General features: G+C 40.4%; 1 protein-coding gene across 1 annotated transcript in view; it reads right to left on the bottom strand.

Annotated features, from left to right (window-relative positions):
* The window catches only part of rxfp1 (relaxin family peptide receptor 1), a 176,199-nt gene that overhangs the window by 74,917 nt on the left and 74,059 nt on the right, over positions 1-27,223 (bottom strand). The window contains exons 5-8 of the mRNA XM_039752700.1: positions 16,932-17,003; positions 12,692-12,763; positions 7,520-7,591; positions 1,399-1,470 (exon numbers count right to left, since the gene is read on the bottom strand). Coding sequence (XP_039608634.1) covers positions 1,399-1,470; positions 7,520-7,591; positions 12,692-12,763; positions 16,932-17,003 — 288 coding nt within the window. The remainder of the gene's footprint in view (positions 1-1,398; positions 1,471-7,519; positions 7,592-12,691; positions 12,764-16,931; positions 17,004-27,223) is intronic.

The raw sequence follows: 27,223 nt of genomic DNA, 5'->3' as shown, positions 1-27,223 counted from the left end.
CAAAGCCTTAAATAACATCGCGCCAAACTACATCAGTGATCTTCTCCATCACTATGTGCCTGCCTTCCCACTAAGGTCCTCTGATTCTGGCAATCTTGTTGTGCCCCACACTAATCTTCACTCCATGGGTAACAGCAGGGCCTTCAGCTCTATAGCGCCCAGACTCTGGAATGACCTACCGAAATTAATCAGATCAGCTGACTCCATGAATTCTCTTAAAAAACAACTTAAAACTCATCTGTTCAGGAAGGCTTTTAGCTCTAGTTGACTTTATTACCCTTCTCTCAGTTTACCTCTCTGTCAAGATGCTCATGTAACCTGTATGTGTGTGTGCTGGACCATCAATTGTGTTGTCTGTTAGGCTTTTCCCTGAATTTACTGTCTTACCCTTCTTTACTTATTTACTTGGTTTAGTACAATGCTATATACTGTATACCCTGCCATTCTCTCTTAAACTCTGTGAAGTGCCTTGAGCATGTGAAAGGCGCTATATAAATAAAATGTATTATTATTATTATTATTATTAATGGCTCCTATTGTCCTTGTTTAACCTTATTGGTATAAAGTCAAGTCAAGCTGGGGAGCATGCACTGGTACAGTGCATTGCTGCACTCACCACACGACAAACAGCCATTCGGATCCCCAACAAGTAGGATCTTATGAACTGGATCACCCTTGGGGAATTGTGCCACATGGCCGTAGTGCCGTAATGGACGCTCCCTCACAATGCAGGTAATGTGCCTCATTCAGGACACCATGAGCAACACAAAGTGAAACCAGCAGTACCCAAGGATTCTCCGGAGAGACACAAAACCGAAGGAGTCCAGTCTCAGGTCACAATCATATAGCAAGACGGGAAGTACCAGGACAGTAAAGACTTGGACCTTCGTCCTTTTGCAGAGATATCAGGAGCACCAAACACCCCTTTCCAGTTACCTCATGACCCCCCATGCTCTCCCAATCTGTCTACTGACTTCACAGGAAGAGTCACCAGAGACATGAATGTCACTGCCGAGGTAAGTAAACCTCTCGACGAGGTTGACTCTCTCTCTGCAGACAGACACACTGCTGATAGCCGTGCCTAAGAGCTCATTACAGGCCTGGTTCTTGGTTTTCATTCAGGACACCCACAAGCCCAGATACTCAGATCTCCTCTCTTAGCCTCTCGAGAGCTCCAATCAGAGCCTCCATTGATTCTGCGAAGATCACAGCATTGTCAGCAAAGTCAAGATCGATGATTGTTATACAGTTACAGTTTATTCATATGGTGCATTGATTTTGCAGATTTGGCCCATTCTGTCTTGATTTACCTCAGAAATCACATGACAGATGAGAAACCCTCCACCACTTAAGAAGGCAAATTCTACAGACTTCATTTTCAAGCAAAACAATACTTACAAAAGAACAAGAGAGCGAAGCCCAGAGAAACTCAGTGATGAAATCTTGCTGATTTTGTTGTTTTCTATAATTCTGAAAATGAATGAAAGGAAAATGGAAAAAATGGTAAGTCATCTGGTATAATGTAACCTTTTTAACTCTTTCAGGGCTGATGTCGACTTTTGTCAAAATTGAGGGGTAAACAACGGCAATCAGCTGTAAATTGCAACAAAAACTCGCAGTTACGTTTTAGTTTGACTCTCTTTGCTAGAAGGAAAAGTTACATAGCTTCATTGATTTAACCACAATTCCCTACGCGTGCATGAGTTGTGAAGAGCAAAGAACCTCTTAAATGGCACCGACATCTGGCTATAGACCAAAGCAAAAGTGAGGCTCCAGCATCATCTGATTTCTCCCCAGCTGATCGTGGTGATGAACACTTTCGTGTAGCTGATGTGCCTATAGCAGTGTTCACCTCGGAGGACCACCACTTATGATGACAAGAGATACAAACCATATTGCGTCACACTGCAACCACCACCCACTTAGACCCATTTCTAACCTGCCTTTCTTAAGTAAAATTCTAGAGAAGGCAGTCATTTTGCAGTTAAATGACCACCTCAATAAACCTGCTATTCTTGATACATTTCAGTCAGGCTTCAGAACAAATCACAGCACAGAAACTGCACTCGTTAAAGTAGTAAATAACTTGCGGTTAAACGTAGACAGAGGCCATTTATCTGTTCTCATCCTCTTAGATCTGAGTGCCCATTTGACACCATTGATCACAATATTCTTAGAAATCACCTTAGTCAATGGGTGGGCCTCTCTGGCAGTGTCTTAAATTGGTTTGAATCCTACCTGGCAGGAGAAAATTCTTTGTGAGTTGTGGTAATCAAATCTCAAAGACACATGATATCCGATATGGTGTTCCACAAGGCTCTATCCTGGGTCCGCTGCTCTTCTCAATCTACATGCTTCCGTTAGGTCAGATTATCTCAGGTTACAACGTGAGTTACCACAACTATGCTGATGACACACAGCTGTACTTATCTATAGCACCTGATGACTCCGACTCTCTCGATTCACTAACACAATGTCTTACTGGTATTTCTGAATGGATGAATAGTAATTTTCTCAAACTAAATAAAGAGAAAACAGAAATTTTAGTAATTGACAATAATGGATTCAATGAGGTTATCAGAAATAAACTTGATGCACTAGGATTAAAAGTTAAGACGGAAGTAAAAAATTTAGGGTAACCGTTGACTGTAATCTGAATTTTAAATCGCATATTCATCAGACCACTAGGACAGCATTTTTTCACTTAAGAAACATAGCTAAAGTTAGACCTCTTATATCATTGAAAGATGCAGAGAAATTAATTCACGCTTTTGTTTTCAGTAGACTAGATTACTGTAACGCACTCCTCTCAGGACTACACAAAAAAGACATAAATCAATTGCAACGAGTGCAGAATGCAGCTGCTAGAATCCTAACTGGGAAAAGAAAATCCGAACACATTTCTCCAGTTTTGATGTCACTACACTGGTTGCCTTTGTCATTCAGGATTGACTTTAAAATACTGCTTATGGTTTATAAAGCCTTAAATAATCTCGCTCCATCTTATATATCGGAATGCCTGACGCGTTATATTCCAAATCGTAACCTTAGATCTTCAAATGAGTGTCTCCTTATAATTCCAAAAGCTAAACTTAAAAGAAGTGGTGAGGCGGCCTTCTGCTGTTATGCACCTAAAATCTGGAATAGCCTGCCAATAGGAATTCTCCAGGCTGATACAGTAGAGCACTTTAAAACACTGCTGAAAACACATTACTTTAACATGGCCTTTTATAACTTCACTTTAACTTAATACTGATACTCTGTATGTTCAATTCTTCATAATAACTATTCACAGTGGCTCCAAAATCCATACTGACCCCTACTCTCTCTTCTGTTTCTTTTTCCGGTTTCTTTGTGGTGGCCTGCGCCACCACCACCTACTCAAAGCATCATGATGCACCAACATTGATGGACTGAAAGCCAGAAGTCTACGTGACCATCATCATCAGGTCCTTCCATGAAAACGCTAAATACAAAGAGGACTGTTTGATTTATGTTAGGTAGATTTCCCAGAGGGACTGGGCGGTCTCTTGGTCTGGAACCCTACAGATTTTATTTTTTCTCCAGCCTTTGGAGTTTTTTGTTTTTCTGTCCACCCTGGCCATCGGACCTTACTCTTATTCTATGTTAATTAATGTTGACTTATGTTTATTTTTTATTGTGTCTTCTATTTTTCTATTCATTTTGTAAAGCACTTTGAGCTACATTTTTTGTATGAATATGTGCTATATAAATAAATGTTGATTGATTGATTGATTGAAGACAGCCAGGCATCCAGCCCACTGTGGAATTCCTGCAGAGATGCTGAACATTCGCCAACAGCAGCCACCGCAACAAATGTTTTATGTTGATTTAGGTGTGAAACCTTTGCTTTGTGTGCTTTTCAGAAAACTGAATTTTATGGAAAAAATATTCAGCCCTCAAAGAGTAACTCCCTTAGTCCAGTTCACCTGGCAGAGACCAGCAGTCTTCAAAGCCTCAGTCCATTACAGAGCCCACTCACACGGGACCAGTTTGGAATCACCAGTTAACCTAAAGTGCATATCTAGAATGAGAGGAGAAAAACCCACACAGACACAGGGACAACATGCACACTTCAACTAGGCAATGACCTCTGAACCCAGGACCCTGGATCCATGAGGCTTGTCAGTCAGTCAGTCATTTTCCAACTCGCTATATCCTAACACAGGGTCATGGGGGTCTGCTGGAGCCAATCCCAGCCAGCACAGGGCACAAGGCAGGAACAAACCCTGGGCAGGGCGCCAGCCCAACGCAGATGAGGCTTGTGACTTATTAAAATAAAAGTGATACTGTAGGTCTTCACAGTACACCGTTTTTAAACTTCAGAAGCTCCCTTAAACAATTAAAGAGTAATCCATCCATCCATTGTCTAACCTGCTGAATCCGAATAGGGTCACGGGGGTCTGCTGGAGCCAATCCCAGCCAACACAGGGCACAAGGCAGGAACCAATCCTGGGCAGGGTGCCAACCCACCGCAGGACACACACAAACACACCCGGGCAATTTAGAAACACCAATCCACCTAACCTGCATGTCTTTGGATTGTGGGAGGAAACCCACGCAGACACGGGTAGAACATGCAAACTCCACGCAGGGAAGACCCGGGAAGTGAACCCGGGTCTCCTAACTGCGAGGCAGCAGCGCTACCACTGCGCCACTGTGCCGCCATTAAAGAGTAAATGTCTGAATTATACAAGCAAACCAGTGGGCATCGCTGAAGAAAGTTCATTGGGGTTATTTTTTTTATCGTTGCAAATTATCAGTCAACTTTTAAAATCTTTAAGGATAAAGTCCAAGAATCTATTGATGGTGAAGCTCAAACACTTTAAAAAGAATCTATACATTTTTGTTACTTTGATCTCTTACTAGTCAAATAGCCAATAGGATCAAGACCTAAAAAAAAACCAAAATAACGTATGCACACATGGCGTAACATTGAGGTGATGTTTGAGGGATGTGTAGACACGTAGCCTTGAATGGAGTGAGTCCAGGAGGTCAGTTCTACAGCCCTCTCAGTCTTTTTCAGGGTTTCGGGGGACAAAGGTGATCACCAGGATTGGGCAAAAGGCTGAAAACAGGCCTGAAGAGGGCTCCAGTCAATCCAAAGGACCACTCTCACTCACCCACACACAATATTCACACACAGTGACAATTTGCATGTGCCAAATAACACAACCTAAATCTATCCAACCCGCTATATCCTAACTACAGGGTCACAGGGGTCTGCTGGAGCCAATCCCAGCCAACACAGGGCACAAGGCAGGAAACAAACCCCAGGTAGGGTGCCAGCCCACCGCAGACATAACCTAAATGAAAGAAATAAATAAAACCCTTTTATAATTTCTTCCTAGCTTGAGCATGTCTAGCTGTACTATTTGTCATGAAAAGAGACTTGCAAAGCTGCTCAGTTATGTCAAATGGTAGAGAAAAGCAAACTTTATTATAGCAAAAGACCATTATGGATATCTAGTGAATGTGGCACTCTGATTTTCAAAGCCCCAAACCAGGACACGTGTGCAGCAAGAATGCCCATGCATAAAGCCCACCTTCTTTCATTTAATGGCTGCTTTATCTTGTCACAGAGTTTGTTTTTATTTTCCAGCTTCTCAGCTCCGGAGTTTTAAAAATGTTTTTCTGTCCTCCCTGGCCATCTGACCTTATCAATAGACTTACTGGACATTAAAAAATGAAACCATATACGAGGGCTCTATTTTTCTACTAATTATATATCCATTTTATGTGTGTATTGATTTTTTTTGTATGTTATTATTATTACTTTTTTAAATACACTTCATTAATCGCCAGGGGAAAATTGCCTTTTCACAAGACCTTTGGGGGTCAGAGTGTAGGGTCAGCCATTATATCGTGCCCCAAAGCAGTTTTCAGGTTAAGGGCCCCTTGCTCAAGGGCTCAACGGAGTAGCATCCCCTCTGGCAGTAACAGGATTTGAACTGGCACCCTTCCATATATCAGTGCAGATCCTTAGCCTCAGGGTCACCACTCCAGTTTCTTTTTCTTTTTTATGCAATTGTTTTGTTGTCTTCTTGTAAAGCACATTTGAGCTACTGCCTGTATATGAAAATACAAATTTAAAAAAATGTCGCTGTCAAACATTTTCGGAAAACATTCTGATGTCCATGTTGAAGGTGTGCCAGCCCAGAGGTGAACATGGAAAAGGACTCTAGGAATAAAATGCATCCATTCATTCGGTACTGAACCTCTCTAACACATTTGAGGGTCGCAGGAGCTGAATTGATCCCGACATCATAAGGATGGAGCATTTACAGTAGTATTAAAATGTGTTATAGATTTTGAACCGCTGATTCTATTGATCTAATTTTACTGTTTTATTAGAATCATGTAGATAGGAAAGAGAGGGAGAGGTTAGGAGGACGCGCTGATACAGCGCATTGCCGTACCCACCCATGACAAATCAACTCAGGATCCCAGATTAGGACCCAAGCGCAGCCATACGACAGGTGACACCTCAGCACCACACTAGTTCAGATGGAATAAAACAGTGTGAGGATTTCTATGGTGGCTGGAGTGCCAATTCTGCCACCAACCCACCAGGTTTTTCCCTGCTTACAGGGCTGGATGCAGATTAACGTCATAACCAGGATGGAGTAAAAGGCAGGTTAAGGGCCTTGCTCAAGGGCCCAACAGAGTAGAGTCACTTCTGGCGTTTACAGGATTTGAACCGGCATCCTTCTGATTGCCAGTGTAAATCCCTACCTCAGAGCCACCACTCCACACATAGGAAAGGTGCTGTGTAAATTCACTAATACAGTATGCTGTCAAACTCTCCTAATACAATTCAAGGTTTACGAGACTTGTAGCCTATCCCAGCAGAACTGGGTAGGAAGAGGGAAAAACATCTGGCTGGAGGGCACACATGAATACCCACATTGGAACTAATATGGAATTGGCACAAAACCCAACCCACAACATCATTGTGAATGTGGGAAAGAAAACAAGAGCACCTGGAGGAAAAGTCACAATGACACAGAGAGAAGGGACAAACTCCAGACACAACGCTCCAGGCAAGTATTGAAGCCTGAATGCTGCATCCATGCAGCAGCTGCCTTAATCGAACTACACCAGCCACTCTATAAGCAGAACTCATTGTTACTGTGTTGTCAGTCTTCTTAAAGTGGACTTACTTCATTGATTATTAAGTCAGTTGTTTTGCTGGTTAGGCGTACTGACATTGCTAAATCGACAATGATATGTGTGTGTGTTCATGCTGTGATGGGCTGGTTCCCTATCCTAGTGTTATTCCTGCCTTGCACCTGATGATAGCTGAGGAAGGCTCCAGCTACTCTGTGACCTTGTTCTGGAAGAATGGGTTAAGAAAATGGATTGATGGATGGGAGGATGGTAAATAATGTAAAAATAATGAAAGATGTCCTAATTGAGATGTTTTGTCACAAACTCATAATGAGCAAACGCTTGCAACTAATCAATCCTTCTTTCAAAATCTTAAAGAAATACGTACAGCCACTCCAGCTTGTGCAGGTCCTGAAAGACCCCAGGTCTCAGAGACGTTATCTTGTTGTGGCTTAAATACCTGAAACAGAATAAATACAAAAGCTACAAAACTTTGCTTAGACAATTTAAAGCAAAATTAATCAATTTTTCACATTCTGTTTTGTCAAAGGAATTTGGATTTAGGACAACAAGGGTGCTATATGGTATATTAGTCCATCACTTGACTGTTTCAGATAGACAGATAGATAGATAGATAGATAGATAGATAGATAGATAGATAGATAGATAGATAGATAGATAGATAGATAGATAGATAGATAGTGTGGAAAATACTCAAACAAAAAAAGAGAATCCACAAAGATAAAGTTTTGGGGACCATCCCTGTATATTGTCCTGCGGACAAAAAGACGCATAAATGGATCAAAAGCACTGAAAAACAGTAACAGATGACAAATTGGTTGTGACAAGATGGTGTTTATATAGAGGATGAATTATGGGAACAGGAACTGGTTGGCAGGAAATGACAACGTCATTGTGGAGGAACCGGAAGTGATGTCCATGATGACAGGCGGAAGTGATGAAGAATGGAGTCGCTGGAAGTAATGTCAAGGCGGCCATTTTGAAACCCGGAAGTAGCGGCTAATATTTTTCTTCGGTTTTCCTGTTGGGAGAAAAGGTTCAGGTAAGTGCCACGTGACAATCCTTCATCTCGCGATATTTCACTCACCTTTGGGCTTTCTGACTGCCTCCTAATCGCATGTGTGTGACAATAGATAGATAGATAGATAGATAGATAATGTACTATAAGATAGATAGATAGATAGATAGATAGATAGATAGATAGATAGATAGATAGATAGATAGATAGATAGATAATGTACTATAAGATAGATAGATAGATAGATAGATAGATAGATAATGTACTATAAGATAGATAGATAGATAGATAGATAGATAGATAGATAGATAGATAATGTACTATAAGATAGATAGATAGATAGATAGATAGATAGATAGATAGATAGATAGATAGATAGATAGATAGATAGAAGAGGAAATTAGGCTTTTTATGGAAACTCTTTAAATAAATAAATAAACATACACTTTGGTCTGAACACACATCAGAATGAGTATAAAGCAAGAAAATTAAAAAGAAAGAAAAGTTTTGACTTGGCTGTCCCAGTAACAGTGAGGTGCTATGCAGACGTGTTGCTTTTGGTATAAAGGAGCCCCAGTAGCATTTCCTGATACACATCTGCTGAATGATTCGCTGTCTGAAAGTCCTCAGTGTATCCCATTACTGCCTTTTTAATTAGCTTTTTGAAAATTTTAAAGGACTTTGCAATGGTGTTTCTAGTGTACTCATTAGTACATTTTTTGTATGACTGTTAGTCATTCTTTTTTATGGAGGTTTGGTGTCTTGATGGAGTTTTCAAATGTGAGTTTTGAGATTCAGTGCTAATTTGAAATTATGGAAATGACTTTGTGACGCTCCATTGTTGAAGTCCCTTTGTTAGTATGCAGCTGCTGCCAAGACATGTTCTCTGATGTTGTGATTTTTGACTCCATTAACGTTACAGATTAAAAGGTTGTTGGTGATGACATTGCCCCATCTGAGACTGTAGATACAAGAGACTTTGCTACAGAATTCTCTCTGAAAGTCTTTTTAGTAGTGTGGGTATATCCTATGAAAGCTAACAAGTCATCATAAGCCTGTCTGGGCTTGGTTTCCACATGATATTGTGATGTGCTACTAAAAAATAAAGGCTTTTATGTAGTCTGTTAATTCATGTAATGACATTCTGTCATCACTGCTGACTTCTGCATTCACGTCTAACCATTTTTATGCTAGATCGCCCAACAAAGCCTGACTGTGGATTTATGTGCTGAAAAACTATTAGTTGTGTTGTGACTGGTTTGCGTTGATCTTGTGGTTATTTTGTTGCCACTGTGGCTTTCAGGCAGCCCTGTTTGCAGAACAACCTTTCCATTGTGTGATTCCCAAAGAAGAACCTGGTCAATGCCTGGAGCTGACACTCCCTACTGGACACAGCAGATTTATTTTTTCCAGGTGAGGATACACTCACATATTGTAGTGGAAGCAAAAAACAGATAACATCTAGCATATATATATATATATATATATATATATATATATATATATATATATATATATATATATATATATATATATAGTGTAGATTGTCCACTCATCCATCCATTTTCTAAATCCACTTTATCTTGAGCAGGGTCACAGGGTAGCTGAAGCCTATCCCAGCAAGTAAATGTCACAAACAATCCATGGACACAGAAAAGTCCATCACACAGTGAATACACTGACACACAGACTTGGGTCACTTCAGTGTCACCAATCCACCAAACCAGAATGTCTTTGGATTGTGAGAAGCAACTGGAACACCCAGAGGACACCCAGAGGAAACCAACACAGACACAAACAGAACATGCAAACTCCACAAAGTGAGAACCTGTGATGTGAACCCTGGACACCTTGCTGCACTACAATTGTTCAGTCCTAGTACAATATCTTTATTAGTAAAGCTGTTTATATACTTTAATTTTAATTATGTTTAAGCCTATCCATTTATCAGTTTCTGTGTGCAGGTTGCCCCAGCTGAAATTCCAAAGCAAAATCTGATTGGCCAGATAGACACATGGAACATAACATTAAATACAAAGATACATAGAAACAAAATGACCAACAATCTTAACATAAACAAAAGAATCGAAATGAACAAAAAGAACATAAAAATGGCATTTGAAAACCAACTGGGGCAACCCTGGTTAAAACATAACAATTAGTTTTGTGAGTAACAGCATGACAGATGGACAGATGTTAGTATTGACCTTATAAAAGGATAAGTGTCTGTGTGTCTATGTGTCCATGTTGTCACTATATTGATCAGATTCCGCATCACAAATATCTGTAGTAAAAAGCGTTGATGGCATTTGTCATTCCAACGGATGGCTCGTCACAAACACATTAACACTGCTTTTACAAATCCCATACCAAATGGCATATAACAGAAACAAAGGCATTGCGTTTTGAATTCCAACAGATGGCGATCCCAAACATTTGGAGTAATGCATGCAATCCATGGTTAACAATAAAACAAAGAGCTGTTTGAGCATTTTTTTAATTCTGGTTTGTAAACTTTTAACTTTTCCAGTTTTGCTTTGGCTTTTATAGCAGAATTAACATCCTTTTGGTAACTGACCTGTTTCTGGCTTGTTGACTATGACTCATCTCCTGGTCCATTATTTTTAAATTATTTCTCTTTTTAGCCTTTTGGCATAACAAATGCATCTGATGAATAATTTTAATATGAATTACAGAATGCTGTGGACTGATTGATTTTTTATGCTATAATTTTTCCACATGATTTTTGCTGTTTGTTATGCGTGTATATGTTTTTGGGGTTGAAAATTTCAATTTGTGGCATTAATTATTGGTAGAATGTGGCTTCCTGACTTCATTTTGGTTTTCTTGCATACTACCATTCTGAGCTTCCTGTTATTAGATGACACTCCCGTCTGCAGGGGTCGTGCGCCTGGAGATTACAGCATCTGACACCATTGATGCCATACATTAAAAGGTCATTGTTGACTATCTTTACTCATCTGAGTTTGTGGATAATTCAAATGAAAGCTTTGAGTTGTTGTGTTTGTGTGCCTTAATAACGTTATAGACCACTTGTTTTTGTTTCGGCTGATTTTTTGGTTTTTGAATAGGTTTTGACAAACATAATAAGATCTTTGTTGCTGGTTTTCTTAAAGTTTCCTCTCCTGGTTAAGTTTGCAGATGATACCAAGATAGGTGGATTAGCAGATAATTTGGAATCCGTTATATCATTACAGAAGGACTTGGATAGCATACAGGCTTGGGCAGATCTGTGGCAGATGAAATTTAATGTCAGTAAATGTAAAGTATTACACATAGGAAGTAAAAATATTAGGTTTGAATACACAATGGGCGGTCGAAAAATCGAGAGTACACCTTATGAGAAGGATTTAGGAGTCATAGTGGACTCCAAGCTATCAACTTCAAACAGTGTTCAGAAGCCATTAAGAAGGCTAACAGAATGTTAGGTTATATAGCACGATCTGTGGAGTACAAGTCCAAGGAGGTTCTGCTCAACCTTTATAATGCACTGGTGAGGCCTCATCTTGAGTACTGTGTGCAGTTTTGGTCTCCAGGCTACAAAAGGACATAGCAGCACTAGAAAAGGTCCAGAGAAGAGCGACTAGGCTGATTCCAGGTCTACAGGGGTTGAATTATGAGGAAAGATTAAAGAGCTGGGCCTTTACAGTTTAAGCAAAAGAAGATTAAGAGGTGACATGATTGAAGTGTTTAAAATTATGAAGGGAATTAGTACAGTGGATCGAGACTTGTATTTTAAAATGAGCTCATCAAGAACACGGGGACACAGTTGGAAACTTGTTAAGGGTAAATTTCGCACAAACATTAGGAAGTTTTTCTTTACACAAAGAACGATAGACACTTGGAATAAGTTACCAAGTAGTGTGGTAGACAGTAAGACGTTAGGGACTTTCAAAACTCGACTTGATGTTTTCAAGTGGATAGGACTGGCGAGCTTTGTTGGGCTGAATGGCCTGTTCTCGTCTAGATTGTTCTAATTGTTCTAATTGGTCACTTCCACTATTCTCAGTTTGCTTCTTTTTTGACAAAATATAACACATTGATGAAGAGTAAACATGATTAAACATTCAAATTCCACTCTTTGCCGGAGAATTTAAAAAGGAAATTAGAATTTTTCTTCCTTTTTAGTCATTCTGGTGTGTGTTCAGACTATAGTGTGTATCTATCTATCTATCTATCTATCTATCTATCTATCTATCTATCTATCTATCTATCTATCTATCTATCTATCTATCTATCTATCTATCTATCTATCTATCTATCTATCTATCTATCTATCTATCTATCTATCTATCTATCTAAATTTAGGTTCCTGGAGCTATGAAGCAACTGTGCTAACCACTGAATTACCCAAAGGGGCTAATAACTTTGCCATCTCCACAAAGACAGTGACCCATCTGGGATTTAAGCCCAGGACTCAGAAGCTTTGAGGTAATAAGACTAACAAGCGATTCATCCAACAGGAGCAATAATTGTTATGAGAAATGCAGCAGCACTTACAGCCGTGTTAAATTATACAGTCCTCGAAAGGCAAACACAGATATCTCCAGAATCCTGTTATACTGCAGGTATCTGTAAAAAAGCAATCACAATTATGGAGAGTCAGTAATTAGATTTATCAATAAGAGATGAAAACTACATTGAACTGTAAGTTTAAGCAAAACTAAGATTATTAAAGGCTATGCTTCAATACACACATTTCTTAAAATGAAAAGACCCATCCTGTGCTACATTAAAACCTTAGCAATGGTGGTCTACTATGATGGCACCTGAGGATTGATGTGCCCAAATGGTAATACAAATGATGATGTGCACAAATGTTAAGCTGATTGAGATGCCAGTCTGTCACGGGGCACACGTACTCACTGTCTCATGCTAGATCAGTTTAGATCCACTAAGCAATCTGACCTAACCGATGGGAGAAAGGCCATACTGACACAGGAAGAATGTGCAAACTACACACAGATAGGACCGAGTTTGGGATTTGAACCTGAGAAGCATCCACACTAAGCCAATGCATCACTTTACAACAACATTTGTTTCTCTAACACATTTTCATACAAAGGATGTAGCGGAAAATGCTTTACAACATGACAAAGAAGTAGTAACAGGCAAATAAAAAGAAATACATTTAGATAAGAATAACAAAGAAAAAAATAGTATATAAAAGATAGTTAAATAGATAGATAGATAGATAGATAGATAGATAGATAGATAGATAGATAGATAGATAAGGTACTATATAATAATAGATAGATAGATAGATAGATAGATAGATAGATAGATAGATAGATAGATAGATAGATAAGGTACTATATAATAATAATAGATAGATAGATAGATAGATGTCATGCATGGGTGCTGTAGGACTCCTCCGAGGGCTGGGGAAAGGTATGTAATCATCTACCGAGACGAGAGGGTGGACTTCTGCTGACTTTGTCCTGTATCTCTTCTTCCCTCACAGCTTCAAGAGACCACCAAGTAAAGGCACTTAGCCCTGTCCCTTCTGGGCGTTTCACCATAAAAGACATGCAGCCTAAAGAGAGGCATCTTTTGCTGGAAAACCCAAGTAAGACGCATGGCGAAGCACGAAATTAAAATTCAGAGAAGCAGAAACCTTGGACCGGGGAGCAGCGCATTTGTGCGTTTTTTTCTTTTTTCTTTCATTTTGTTCATTTCGTCTAGTGACAAATAAAAGGGACACCCAGTTGGCATCCCAAACTTCTGACTGATTCCAGTCTGTCCTTCCACTGCCCAACCACAACAAATACAATAGATGCATAAATACAAAATACCAATACAAAAATACAAAAGACAGAAAAATAATGGATACATACATATGAAAGGTACATAGCTAAAAGAAATTGAGTTTTTAAAGTATAGAATTGTATGATAAATACTGCACAACTAAGTTAAACAATGTCTGAAACTTTTAGAAATATATTTGTGTGTTTCTTACATTAGGTTAAAAAGTGTATTACTGTTGTGTCAGAATAATCCGTAAATAGGCAAAAAATGTAGACCTGCATTACACAGAATTTCAATTTATGCTTTTCAGTTTAGGGCGGCACGGTGGCGCAGTGGTAGCGCTGCTGCCTCAGCAGTTAGGGGAACCGGGTTCGCTTCCGGGTCCTCCCTGCGTGGAGTTTGCATGTTCTCCCGTGTCTGTGTGGGTTTCCTCCGGCGCTCCGGTTTCCTCCCACAATCCAAAGACATGCAGGTTAGGTGGATTGGCGATTCTAAATTGGCCCTAGTGTGTGCTTGGTGTGTGTCCTGCGGTGGGTTGGCACCCTGCCCAGGATTGTTTCCTGCCTTGTGCCCTGTGTTGGCTGGGATTGGCTCCAGCAGACCCCTGTGTTCGGATTCAGCGGGTTAGAAAATGGTTGGTTGGTTTTCAGTTTAAGCAGCATTTACGAGGAGTGCAGTCTTGTCATCAGTCAACTCATGTCTGTCAGTTGCATATCACATGGTGATGATTAAGACATTTTACACATAGATTTTTTTATTGTGTAGATGCAGTTTTGGAGGTTTTCAGGTTGTTTTAATTTATTTAAGAACTGTATGATTAGTTACTGTTTTGTTAAGGCAAGATGCATCATGTGACCGTGACCGTTGTATTAATTACATCACTGGAAATAACATATACTTGGCACTAGTTCAATAGTACTTTATCCCTTGGTTGGATAAAACCTTTGAACTTCTTATTAGCGTTAGTTAGGTTGAAGGCAAATAGGCCTTAGTGTCAGGTTTGTGAAAAAAATGTATTTACATAATTTTAGCAGAAGACTGCAACATAACAAAATGTGAAAAAACTGAGGGGGTCTGAAGACTTTCTGAAGGCGCTTTTAACTGTTGCAGCAATTTTTGGCCACGTGATGCATCCTGCCTTATTGTGTAAATAAGGAACAAAAATGGGAATAAAAAATAAATTACCTTAAAATAAATCAAAACACCCTGAAAATATCTGATGGCTAAAAACATATCTCTATTATATAAGAAAATCCTGGGATGAGATGAGAATTCTTTCAAGAGATTTTTTCAAGTCCTGTGAGACGAGACTTTGGTCATGAGATTTTTTTCAAGTCACGTCCTCCTCTCAACCATATTCATCCATGCGCACAGTACTGTTATCAACTGAAAAAAGGAGTACACTGGCAATCCTAGCACTGAGAAACGATGAAGTCAAATGAATTAACGCCAAAAATGACGATTGGTTACATGGCAAATTGGTTAAATGTGTATCAATAGAAAAGGCTGAAACAGTCGGTGGTGATCATGTGGAAGATGAAAACATCAACTTACAATATCCCGAAGAATATTTACAACCATTAACACCGGTCATCCACCGCACGAATTACTGTAGAAAGAAGGATGTATCCAAGGAAGGTAAAGTAGTACATCTTCTGCGGATAACATTAATAATAATAATTCTTTGAATTTATATAGCGCTTTTCTCACTACTCAAATCGCTCAGCAATTGCAGGTTAAGGGCCTTGCTTAAGAGCCCAACAGAGTAGAGTCCCTTTTGGCATTTACGGGATTCAAACCGGCAACCTTCCGATTGCCAGTGTAGATCTCATTAGAGATTAGACAACAAAGGAGATCTTGATATGCCATTTGTATTAAAACGTTAATAGTTTCCCGTTAGAATAGCTTTTGCAAAGACAATTAACAAATCTCAGAGCCAAACATTCGAAAAAGTCGTTTTATTTAAAAGAGAGGAAGAAACGAAATTCAATCACAGGTAGTTATACGTTCCGTTGTCACGATGAAAATCCAAACACAGAAGCAAAATTCGATGTGATATTGACGAGAATTGAATAAAAAAAATTTGAAAAAGTTTTACAGTAAAAGTGTAAGTTTAAAAAGTATTTGTGTGTTAATTTCAAAGCCAGACAGAACAAAATCATATTAGGCAACGAATACCTCTAACGCAACATGAAACATAATTTACTTTCAAATTATTACATTTTACTCTTTTTTAATATGGTTAATTACTCACTGTAACGTAGAATAGTTAGTTATTTTATGCATATGTAACAATTTCCATAAAAATAAAAATCTGTTTAATTTGAATATCTGCATCCCCATACACAGCGGCAGAACCGCAAATAGGCTAGCGCGTAAGAAGCAGGCCCGGGTTGGCAAAGCCCCCAAGTTAATAATTAATACTAAAAGTGGAAAATGTTTTCATCATTATAAACATAATATCCTTAAGGTCTCTTACTTCAGTTTGGGGTTATGGGGTCTGTAGTCTATCCCAAAAACACAGAAGCACCCTGGATGGGGCACCACTCCATCAAGGAGGTCACTCATACACACACAATTTCACGTCTTTCGGAGAACATGCAGACTTCACACAAACAACATCCTGATGTGGGATTCAAATCCAGGAATACAGATCTGTGAGGCAGTAATGCGGTCGGTCAGCCCATCGCATTACCCATAAACAACATACAGTACTTTACTTTCATTTTTCATATATTGATTTGGATGACTCACTAGTATAAATGCTGCTTGACCCTTAATGAAACTGGCATTTAATTTAACCCATCCATACGTTATCTGAACCTACTCCTCAACTCAAATCCATGTGGGTCAGGCAGCAAGGCAAGGAACCTGGCCTGGGCATGGAACCAGATGTTTGTACATTATTTAATCCTACCATCTTTGTAACTTTATATTTGACTTTATTTTATATATCTCAAAATGATTCTGTCATAAGGAATATAATACTTACAGCTTCTTAAGATTGTGGTATTTTATGAAAATATCATCATTCAGTTTCTTCAGCCTATTTCTCTGAAGTGACCTGTAAAACACAGAAGGTGCAGTTACAGTAATTGGTGTAATTATTTGACTTTATTCCAGTGCCTGACATTAAATGTTACACTGAGATGTACCGAGTAATGACTCATAGTATTTTAAAGTGAAAAGAATAAGATGAAAGTCAGAGCAGATAATACAGAATTCATCCCTAAAAAATCAATGCCTTAGAAAATGCAAAAAGTGCTTTTCTCTCCAGTTGCTCACAGTATGAGATGGTCATAAAAGCACTTTCTTCTTTAGTCTCACTGCTATGGTTAAACAGGGAGACACATGTTAGGAAGATGGTTAAAGACTGTTAAAAGGAAAGAGAAAATAATTTTACTAAATCACTTAATTCAATTCACGGTCAAACAAGTGAAGCTTATAATGGCAGCAGTGATGAACAGGTCCACAAATGGGATCGCTCAGGTGTAGAGTGGCAAGAAAACATACGTGAACCCTTTGGAAATAAACACATTTATATGTAAATTTGTCTTAAAATATGGTCTGATCATCATCTACACTCACTGGCCACTTTATTAGGTATACCTGTTCCAACTGCTTGTTAATGCAAATATCTAATCAGCCAATCATATGGCAGCAACTCATTTGCATTGCATTTAGGCCTGTAGACATTGTCAAGATGACCTGCTGAAGTTCAAACCGAGCATCAGAATGGGGAAGGAAGGTGATTGAAGTGACTTTGAACGTGGCATCGTTGTTGGTGCCAGACAGGCTGGGCTGAGTATTTCAGAAGCTGGTGATCTACTGAGATTTTCATGCACAGCCATCTCTAGGGTTTAGAGAGAATGGTCTGAAAAAGAGAAAATATCCAGTGAGTGGCAGTTCTCTGGGCGAAAATGCCTTGTTGATGCCAGATGTCAGAAAAGAATGGTCAGTCTGGTTCAAGCTGATAGAAAGGCAACAGTAAGTCAAATAACCATTTATTGCAACCGAGGTATGCAGACAACACAACAAGTCGAACCTTGAAGCAGATGGGCTACAGCAAGGTGCCACTCCTGTCAGCTAAGAACAGGCAAGTGAGGCTACAGTTTGCATGGGCTCACCAAACTGAACAACAGAAAATTGGAAAAACATTGCCTGGTCTAAGTCTTGATTTCTACTGTGACGTTCAGATGGTAGGATCAGAATTTGGCGTCAAGAACATGAAAGCTTGGATCAATCCTACTTTGTATCAATGGTTCAGGCTTGTGGTGGTGGTGTAATAATGTGGGGGATATTTTCTTGGCACACTTTGGGCCCCTTAGAACAACTGGGCATTGTTTAAAAGCCACAGCCTACCAGAGCAATCCTGACCATGTCCATTCCTTTATGACCGCAGTGATTCATCTTCTAATAGCTACTTCCAGCAAGATAATGCGCCATGTCACAAGGCTTAAATCATCTCAAACTGGCCTCTGTAACAATGAGATCATTGTACTCAAACAGCCTCCATGGTCACCAGATCTCAATCCAATAGAGCAACTTTGGGATGTGGTGGAATGGGAGATTCCCATCATGGATGTGCAGATGACAAATTTGCAACAACTGTGTGATGCTATTATGTCAATATGGCCCAAAATCACTGAGGAATAATTTTTCCAGCACCTTGTTCAAGTATGCCACAAAGAATTAAGCAATTCTGAAGACAAAAGGGGGTCTAGCAAGGTGTACCTAATAAAGCGGCTGGTGAGTGTAAGTTATAAAAATGCAAACACAATCTGTTTTAACTAATAAACACACAATATTCTTGTTCTTATACATATTGAAGACATCATTCAAACATGTACAGTGTAGGTTGGAAAAAGGAGGTGAACACTTTGGAAATAACTGCATTTATGTGTAAATTTGTCTTAAAATATGGCCTGATCTTCATCTACGGTACCAAAAAATAAATAAAACAGACAAAATGCAATCTGTTTTAACTTCTAACAAACAAATAATTGTAATTTTCTTGTACATATTGAAGACATCATTCAAACATTCACTTGAGTTCACTAATGTGAACCACTAGGCTGATGACTTCGCAAAAGTTAACTGAAGTTGGCAAATCTGGAGTCCAACCAATGAAATGAGATTAGTGGTTTAGTTTAGAGATACTTTGACCAATAAAAAAAAGACCCAAAACATTCTGAGTTTGCTATTCACAAAGACTATCTGCTGAAAAAGAGATCTCAGACCATCTAAGACCATCTACGAATTATTGATTTGCATAAAGCTGGAAAGGGTTCATCTAAAATGTTATCGATCAGATCCTGCCAGGTTTTAAAAAAGTTTTGTACAGATCCTCTAAGTGAGAATCTGTTTTTTTCCAATTTCAAATAATATATAACATCAGTCACCCACTGACTTAAAAGAAGTGGGTTAGGATTCTTCCCGTTGAGTAAGATAAGTCTACGTGCTAGTAGTGAAGTAAAGGTAAACGCACCAGACACCTTAAGAATACAGCAGAGATGAAGCAGTTCTGTAACAAATGTGGCAGACCGCTGGGGACCCCATCCAGCCGGGTCGCCTGGAAGGTCCACAAGAGGGACAATACCTCCCTGGGCCACGAGAGGGCAGCCACCCTGGTCTGCATGGGGGCCACCGGAGCAGAGCTGGGATGCTCATCCTTGTTGGGGCCCATGGCCACCGCCAGGGGGTGCCCAGATGATTACGGAACCCTGGAGGGCAGCACTTCTGCCAGACCAGGAAGTGCCGCCGGGAGATTGTCACGGAGCACATCCGGGTACTGCATAAAAGGGGCTGCCTCACTTCAGTTGGAAGGAGGAAGACGGAGCTTGTGGTGAGAGAAGTAGAGGCGGCAGAAGGATTCGAGGAGAAAGAAAGAAAGAAAGAAGGAAGGAACTGAGTTGGCTGATTAAGGCATTGTGGTTTTGTTGTTTGTAATAAATGTGTGTGTTTTGGGCATTCGGTGTCTGTCTGTCTGTGTCCGGGGCTGTCCTTCTACACAAAGAATGGTCCAAAATTCCTCCAGAACGTTATGCTGGCCTGAGACCCAACTACAGGAAGTGCTTGTTTTAGGTCACTTCTGCCATAGAAGGCTCGACCAGTCATTAAATTCACAGGTTCACTTACTTTTTCAACAGCATGTTGGGGGGTTTTGATGGATGTGATCAATAAAGACATGAAAGATTGTAAGTTTTTCTGTGTTATTAGCCTAAGTATATGGTGTTTTTCTATACTTGTGACTTAGATGAAGATCAGATCGCAGTAATACCAATTAATGTAGAAACTCAGGTCATTCCAAACAGTTCACATACTTTTCCTCGCCACTGTACATTTGGAGTTGAATCTTTGGGATGTAGAAGAAAATGGTGAAAAATCCATGCAGATATACGGAGAATGTGCAAACTACACAAACAGACAATGACTGGCTGAGCATGGAGCTGTGAGGTAGCTGGCATGTTACTGCCAGGGTTTGTTCCCTAGCTTCTGTTTATTTTCTACTTATTGTCACCTTTGTTTTATTATTTTTCATGTGCTTTATGATTTTATATAATTTGTAATATTGTTATGCGTATTACTTTGTAATTATTTATCGTGTATCTAAGTTTCAGTTTATTCCTTGTGTTTGTGGGTGAAGCTCCAAGAGGCAGAGCCACCATGGTGTTGATATTTCAAGACTGCCTTCAGCTTTTATATTAAAGAGATGGTCCCAGTAGTGTGTCCTTGGCGTTTGTAGAGTAGAGATCAGGTTTTTCTGATTTATTGAATTGTGCTTTTTGTAGGGTTGTGTGGTAAACAAGTAGTAAAAAAGTACAGAAATACCTAAACTTTAAAATGGTATGGTACCAGCATTTTGGGATTTTTAGTGCCAGAAGTAAACATTAGCTTTCATCTCTATCCAATCCCCCTGCAGTTCCTTCAACTTTCACCATTGCAGTTGTGGAAAAAAGTGAGTTTCGTGGAGTTCACAAAACAAAACTACATGATCAGAACTTCAAGGGGGTCCCAGTACTGTTTTGACATGATTGGAACGTCACCCTTCACTCACTTCTTATTGCTTTGACACAATTGAGACCTCAAGGCTATCAAGAGGGAAGTAGTGTGTAGTGTGGCGAGCACTTGGGAGGCAACCAGCTGTGTACCAGGAAGGCTGAAGTAAGATGGGGGGTTTTGGAGTTACCTGTTATTTGCTTCTGAACCATTTTGGTACTGGTATTGAGGCCCGAAAGCGGGTGTCGATACCAAAATCAATATTTTAGTATTAATCCAACAGTAGTTTATAGTTATTGGATTTCTGACTTGGATTGCCTTTTTAGGCTATTCTTTTTGGCTTATTTTTGCCATTTATTTGTCTTTTATTCATTTTGATTTTCTTTGGAATAAATCCTTTATTTCTAAAACTCTTCATGAACTTGTCCTTTAAGCCAGAGGTATTTATGGTTTCCTGTCCCTTGGCAATTTTGTATATCTAGGACTTTTGATTTACTACATTTAAGTGTTAAAAAGCTGAGTTTTGAACAAAGGGGCAACAAACAGTTGTGGTTTGCAGATTCTAGAGCATTTGTAAGTACTGTCTGGATTTAGGCCGTAGACACAAGCCTTTTCATTGCTTTCCTTTCTTATTTTTGACTATTTAACAAAATGTTCTGCTTTGTTTTGTTTTTTCAAGCCACTATTTTTTGGTTTCCCTCTCCTTTGGAGAGTACTTTCATGAATTTGAAATATTTTGTACTTTTAAAAGCCTAAGCCGTATTTTGGGCCTATGCAAGCCTTGAGGCCTACTTTTTAAGTTTAGGGCCAGGCTGCTTGAGGCGAGGCCTGTTTTGAAATCTGAATAGTGAAGCCCTGGTTGTACTGATTTAGAGAGGTCCAGCAAAGATCCATCCATCCATCCATCCATCCATTTTCTAACCCGCTGAATCCGAATACAGGGTCACGGGGGTCTGCTGGAGCCAATCCCAGCCAACACAGGGCACAAGGCAGGAACCAATCCTGGGCAGGGTGCCAACCCACCGCAGGACACACACAAACACACCCACACACCAAGCACACACTAGGGCCAATTTAGAATCGCCAATCCACCTAACCGGCATGTCTTTGGATTGTGGGAGGAAACCGGAGCGCCCGGAGGAAACCCACGCAGACACGGGGAGAACATGCAAACTCCGCAAAGATTTTTATGAAAATGATATGTAATGAGAGAGAAAACCATGTCAGAACCAAAAATCAAGCCTATCTTTCATTAAGTGTAGATTGTTAATCAAAAAAAAAATCAAAAGTTGGGAACAAGAGAAAAAGTTCATAAAACAGGAAGTCACAAAGGAAAGAATCTTCCAGAAAACACAAAACTTAAGACACCCTGGAACCTTCTGGAACAATCTTTAAGTGGACTCTCAGATGATGTCAGAAGCAGCAGGTGTCCCAAAAAAATCTGGGAAAATTACTACGGCAAGCACGGCCAGATGGAATCAGCCCCAGGGTGCTGAAAACATGTGCCAGTCACCTCTGTATTGTCCTTCAGCATATGTTCTCCCTTTTCCTGAGTTTGCAGTCCCCAACTGTGGGAAACATCCTGTGTAGTCCCAGTAACAAAGAAAGGGCATTCCAGTGAGCCCAATAACTTCAGACCAGTTTCTCTTATTTCGTACATCATGAAGACCTTTGAGGGCTTGATCTGAAACAGCTCTGACCTCTGTTTTCCAAACATCTGGATCATCTGCAGTTTGCCTATCATATACAGTAGGAGTGGAGGATGCTCCCACCACATGCTCTATGGAAACTACTCCCACCTGGAAAAAGTTGGCACCACAGTCAGGATCATGTTCTTTGATTTTTGCAGTGCTTCTAACACTGTCCTTCCATATCGACTGGGGAAAAAGCTGAAGGCGTTCAATAGTGATGCTCACATAATCTCCTGACTCCTGGATTACCTGACCAACAGACAGCAGTTTGAGTGGCTGAGGGACTGTGTGTCAGAAATGGTGCTGTGTAATACTGGAGCAACTAAGGGAACAGTTCTGTCTCTCTTTCTTTTTACCTTTCACACAACAGACTTCCAGTACAATAGCAGTGCTTGCTGTCTACAGGGATTTTCAGATGACTCCTCCATCCTAAGCTGCATTAATAATGGGGATGAATCAGAGTACAGGAAGGTTGGGGAGGACTTTGTCTTGTGGTGGCAGGGACAACAACTTACAACTCAACATCAGCAAAACAAAAGAGCTGGTGGTAGACTTCCGGCATGCCAAAGAGTCTCCGAGACCAGTCACCCATCAATCAGGTGTTGGATGTGGAAGTACCAGGGAGTTCACATGAACAACAAACTGGACTGGTCTGACAACACCGTGGTGCTGTACAAGAAGGGCCAGAGCAGACTGGACTTCTTAAAGAGACTCTGGTCCTTTTATGTGTGCATTTCCTACTGGAAATGTTCTGTCAGTGCATAGATGCCAATGTGGTGTTCTACGCTGCAGTTTCTCTGAGAAGTAATCTGAACTCAAAAGAAGCAAAATGCCTGAACAAATTCATCATGAAATCCCGCTTCATCACAGGGTGACCCCTGGACATACTGGAATCTGTTGTGGAAAAGAGGATGGTGGCAAAATTAGATGCCATCATGAAAAATCCCCTATATCCCCTCGAAGAGGCGCTCTAATTGAGCACTTTTAGCCACAGGCTCATTCCACCATGGTGCGCTAAGATGCACCTCAGAGGGTCTATACTACCCGCTGCTATCAGGCAAATCATTGCTTTCTCCCAATGCCCCAGATTAAAGGCTGATGTTCTTGAAGTTCATTTTGCAATTTCTGCATATTTCTGTCTACTGATTGACTGATTCATTTAATGACGTGAGTTTGTATCCTTGTTTTTTTTACGTTTCTACTGCTGTATGCATCTAAATTTCCTCTTGAGATTAATAAAGTTCATCTAATCTAACCTAATCAGCACAAAAATCCCAAAGCAAAGATAGCATTGGGGACTAATGTTAAAATATGAAACTATCTTAGAATTACTCTGAAATCAAAATCTAAAGTTGTATTCTTGAATTCTTTTGTGTGATTCATAATCCGACAAGAAAATGAATAAAGCTAGCTGCTCACAACATTGGCCAGGTTTTCATACATTTTGGGGTCTTTCCTCACCCCTTCTGATCATTTTGTGTTGCTTGTTCACAATTCACTGCAAAGGATCCTCATGCTAACTTGTTTCTCTTTGCTTTGACTATTGTAAATATTTGAAGTTTATTTCTGAAATCCAGAGCTCTTAGGTTGGCTGCCATCATCTTTTATAAGTAGGGTGTGACGACTTGTTACGTCATGCTATCTTAACCCCATGTTAGCAGCAACAGGCAGAGCAACTAAAAACCACACCAAAATGGCTATCTAGAAACTATTGAGCCACCTGAAACAGTACAGAGGTTATATCACCCAAAAATAAATAAATAACGAGGAGGAGGACACAGACATTAATTAACACATTTGTTTCTGGAGATGTCAAAATAAAGTTTTTTCACAGAATCCAGCCATCTGCTTCATTCAAATTCCTAGCGCAAGTGGAAAAGAAATGCCAGCAAATAAATGCTTCATTATTTTAAATTCTTTCTGTTACAGGTGGTGGAAATAATGTACTGCAGAATAACAACACATTTATTTCAGTCACTCTTCATTTAATTCTCATGTTATATAATTGCTATATGGTTGCAACACATGGAGGGTGGAGTGGTGGCTCTGAGGCTAAGGATCTACACTGGCAATCGGAAGGTTGCCGGTTTGAATCCCGTAAATGCCAAAAGGGACTCTACTCTGTTGGGCCCTTGAGCAAGGCCCCTAACCTGCAATTGCTGAGTGCTTTGAGTAGTGAGAAAAGCGCTATATAAATGCAAAGAATTATTATTATTATGGACGCTATCCAGTGACCTGAGATGAAGACTGGACTCCTTTGGTATTGTGTCTCCTTAGAAAATCCTTGGGTACCGTTGGTTTGACTTTGTGTTGCTCATGGAGTCCCAAATGAGGCACCTTACCTGCACTGTGAGGGAACGTCAGTTGCAGCACTACGGGCATGTGGCATGTTTCCCAGAGGGTGATCTGGCTTGTAAGATCCTCACTGTTGAGGACCCAAGTGGCTGGATCAGGCCAAAGGGTCGCCCACATAACACCTGGCTGCGGCAGATAAAGGGTCATTTCCAGAGGGTGGGACTTGACCGCATGTCTGCCCGGGGAGTTGCAAACCGGGATCCCGAGTTGTTTCGCCGTGAGGTGGGTGCGGCAACAAGCTGTACCAGTGCATGCCCCCCAACTTGACTTGACTTGTTATAAAGTATAATAACTTGAACAGTGATCAACAACCTTATGTGTCTTATGCAATCTTTATGTTTTATTTGTTTTTAAGCATTTTTTTTTTTAATTTGTGTTTAGACTTTACAGTGCATCTGGAAAGTATTCACAGTGCATCACTTTTTCCACATTTTGTTATGTCACAGCCTTATTCCAAAATGGATTCAATTCATTTTTAATCCTCAGAATTCCACACACAACACCCCATAATGACAACGTGAAAAAAGTTTACTTGAGGTTTTTGCAAATTTATTAAAAATTTAAAAACTGAGAAATCACATGTACATAAGTATTCACAGCCTTTGCTCAATTCTTTGTCGATGCACTTTTGGCAGTAATTCCAGCCTCAAGTCTTTTTGAATATGATGCCACAAGTTTGGCACACCTATCCTTGGCCAGTTTCGCCCATTCCTCTTTGCAGCACCTCTCAAGCTCCATCAGGATGGATGGGAAGCGTCGGTGCACACCATTTTAAGATCTCTCCAGAGATGTTTAATCGGATTCAAGTCTGGGCTCTGGCTGGGCCACTCAAGGACATTCACAGAGTTGTCCTGAAGCCACTCCTTTGATATCTTGGCTGTGTGCTTAGGGCCGTTGTCCTGCTGAAAGATGAACCATCGCCCCAGTCGGAGGTCAAGAGCGCTCTGGAGCAGGTTTTCATCCAGGATGTCTCTGTACATTGCTGCAGTCATCTTTTCCTTTATCCTGACTAGTCTCCCAGTTCCTGCCACTGAAAAACATCCCCACAGCATGATGCTGCCACCACCATGCTTCACTGTAGGGATGGTATTGGCCTGGTGTTGAGCGGTGCCTGGTTTCCTCCAAATGTGACGCCTGGCATTCTCATGGTCTAAGAGTCTTTCAGGTGCGTTTTGGCAAACTCCAGGTGGGCTGCCATGTGCCTTTTACTACGGAGTGGCTTCCGTCTGGCCACTCTACCATACAGGTCTAATTGGTGGATTGCTGCAGAGATGGTTGTCCTTCTGGAAGGTTCTCCTCTCTCCACAGAGGACCTCTGGAGCTCTGATAGAGTGATCATCGGGTTCTTGGTCACCTCCCTGACTAAGGCCCTTCTCCCCCGATCGCTCAGTTTAGATGGCCGGCCAGCTCTAGGAAGAGTCCTGGTGGTTTCGAACTTCTTCCTCTTATGGATGATGGAGCCCACTGTGCTCATTGGGACCTTCAAAGCAGCAGAAATTTTTGTCTTGGAGGTCTGTCTACAGACAATTCCTTTGACTTCATGCTTGGTTTGTGCTCTGACATGAACTGTCAACTGTGGGACCTTCTATAGACAGGTGTGTGCCTTTCCAAATCATGTCCAATCAACTGACTTTACCACAGGTGGACTCCAATTAAGCTGCAGAAACATCTCAAGGATGATCAGGGGAAACAGGATGCACCTGAGCTCAATTTTGAGCTTATGTACATGTGCTTTCTCAGTTTTTTTATTTTTAATAAATTTTCAAAAACCTCAAGTAAACTTTTTTCACGTTGTCATTATGGGGTGTTGTGTGTAGAATTCTGAGGAAAAAAATGAATTTAATCCATTTTGGAATAAGGCTGTAACATAACAAAATGTGAAAAAAGTGATGCGCTGTGAATACTTTCCGGATGCACTGTAAGTATTACCCTGGACTCGATTCAATCCCAAGATTGAAAAGAATTTCAGAACTAGTCAGTCAGTCATCATCCAACTCGCCATATCCTAACACAGGGTCACGGGGGTCTGCTGGAGCCAATCCCAGCCAACACAGGGTGCAAGGCAGGAACAAATCCCAGGCAGGGTGCCAGCCCACCACAGGACACGGACACACACACACCAAGTACACACACCAGGGACAATTTTAGGATCGCCAATTCACCTAACCTGCATGTCTTTGGACTGTGGGAGGAAACTGGAGCACCCGGAAGAAACCCACGCAGACACGAGGATTTCAGA

This window comes from Polypterus senegalus, chromosome 4 (genome assembly GCF_016835505.1).
Source record: "Polypterus senegalus isolate Bchr_013 chromosome 4, ASM1683550v1, whole genome shotgun sequence".
In the NCBI taxonomy this organism is placed as follows: Eukaryota; Metazoa; Chordata; class Cladistia; order Polypteriformes; family Polypteridae; genus Polypterus; species Polypterus senegalus.
This window is presented reverse-complemented; position numbering and strand designations above follow the sequence as displayed.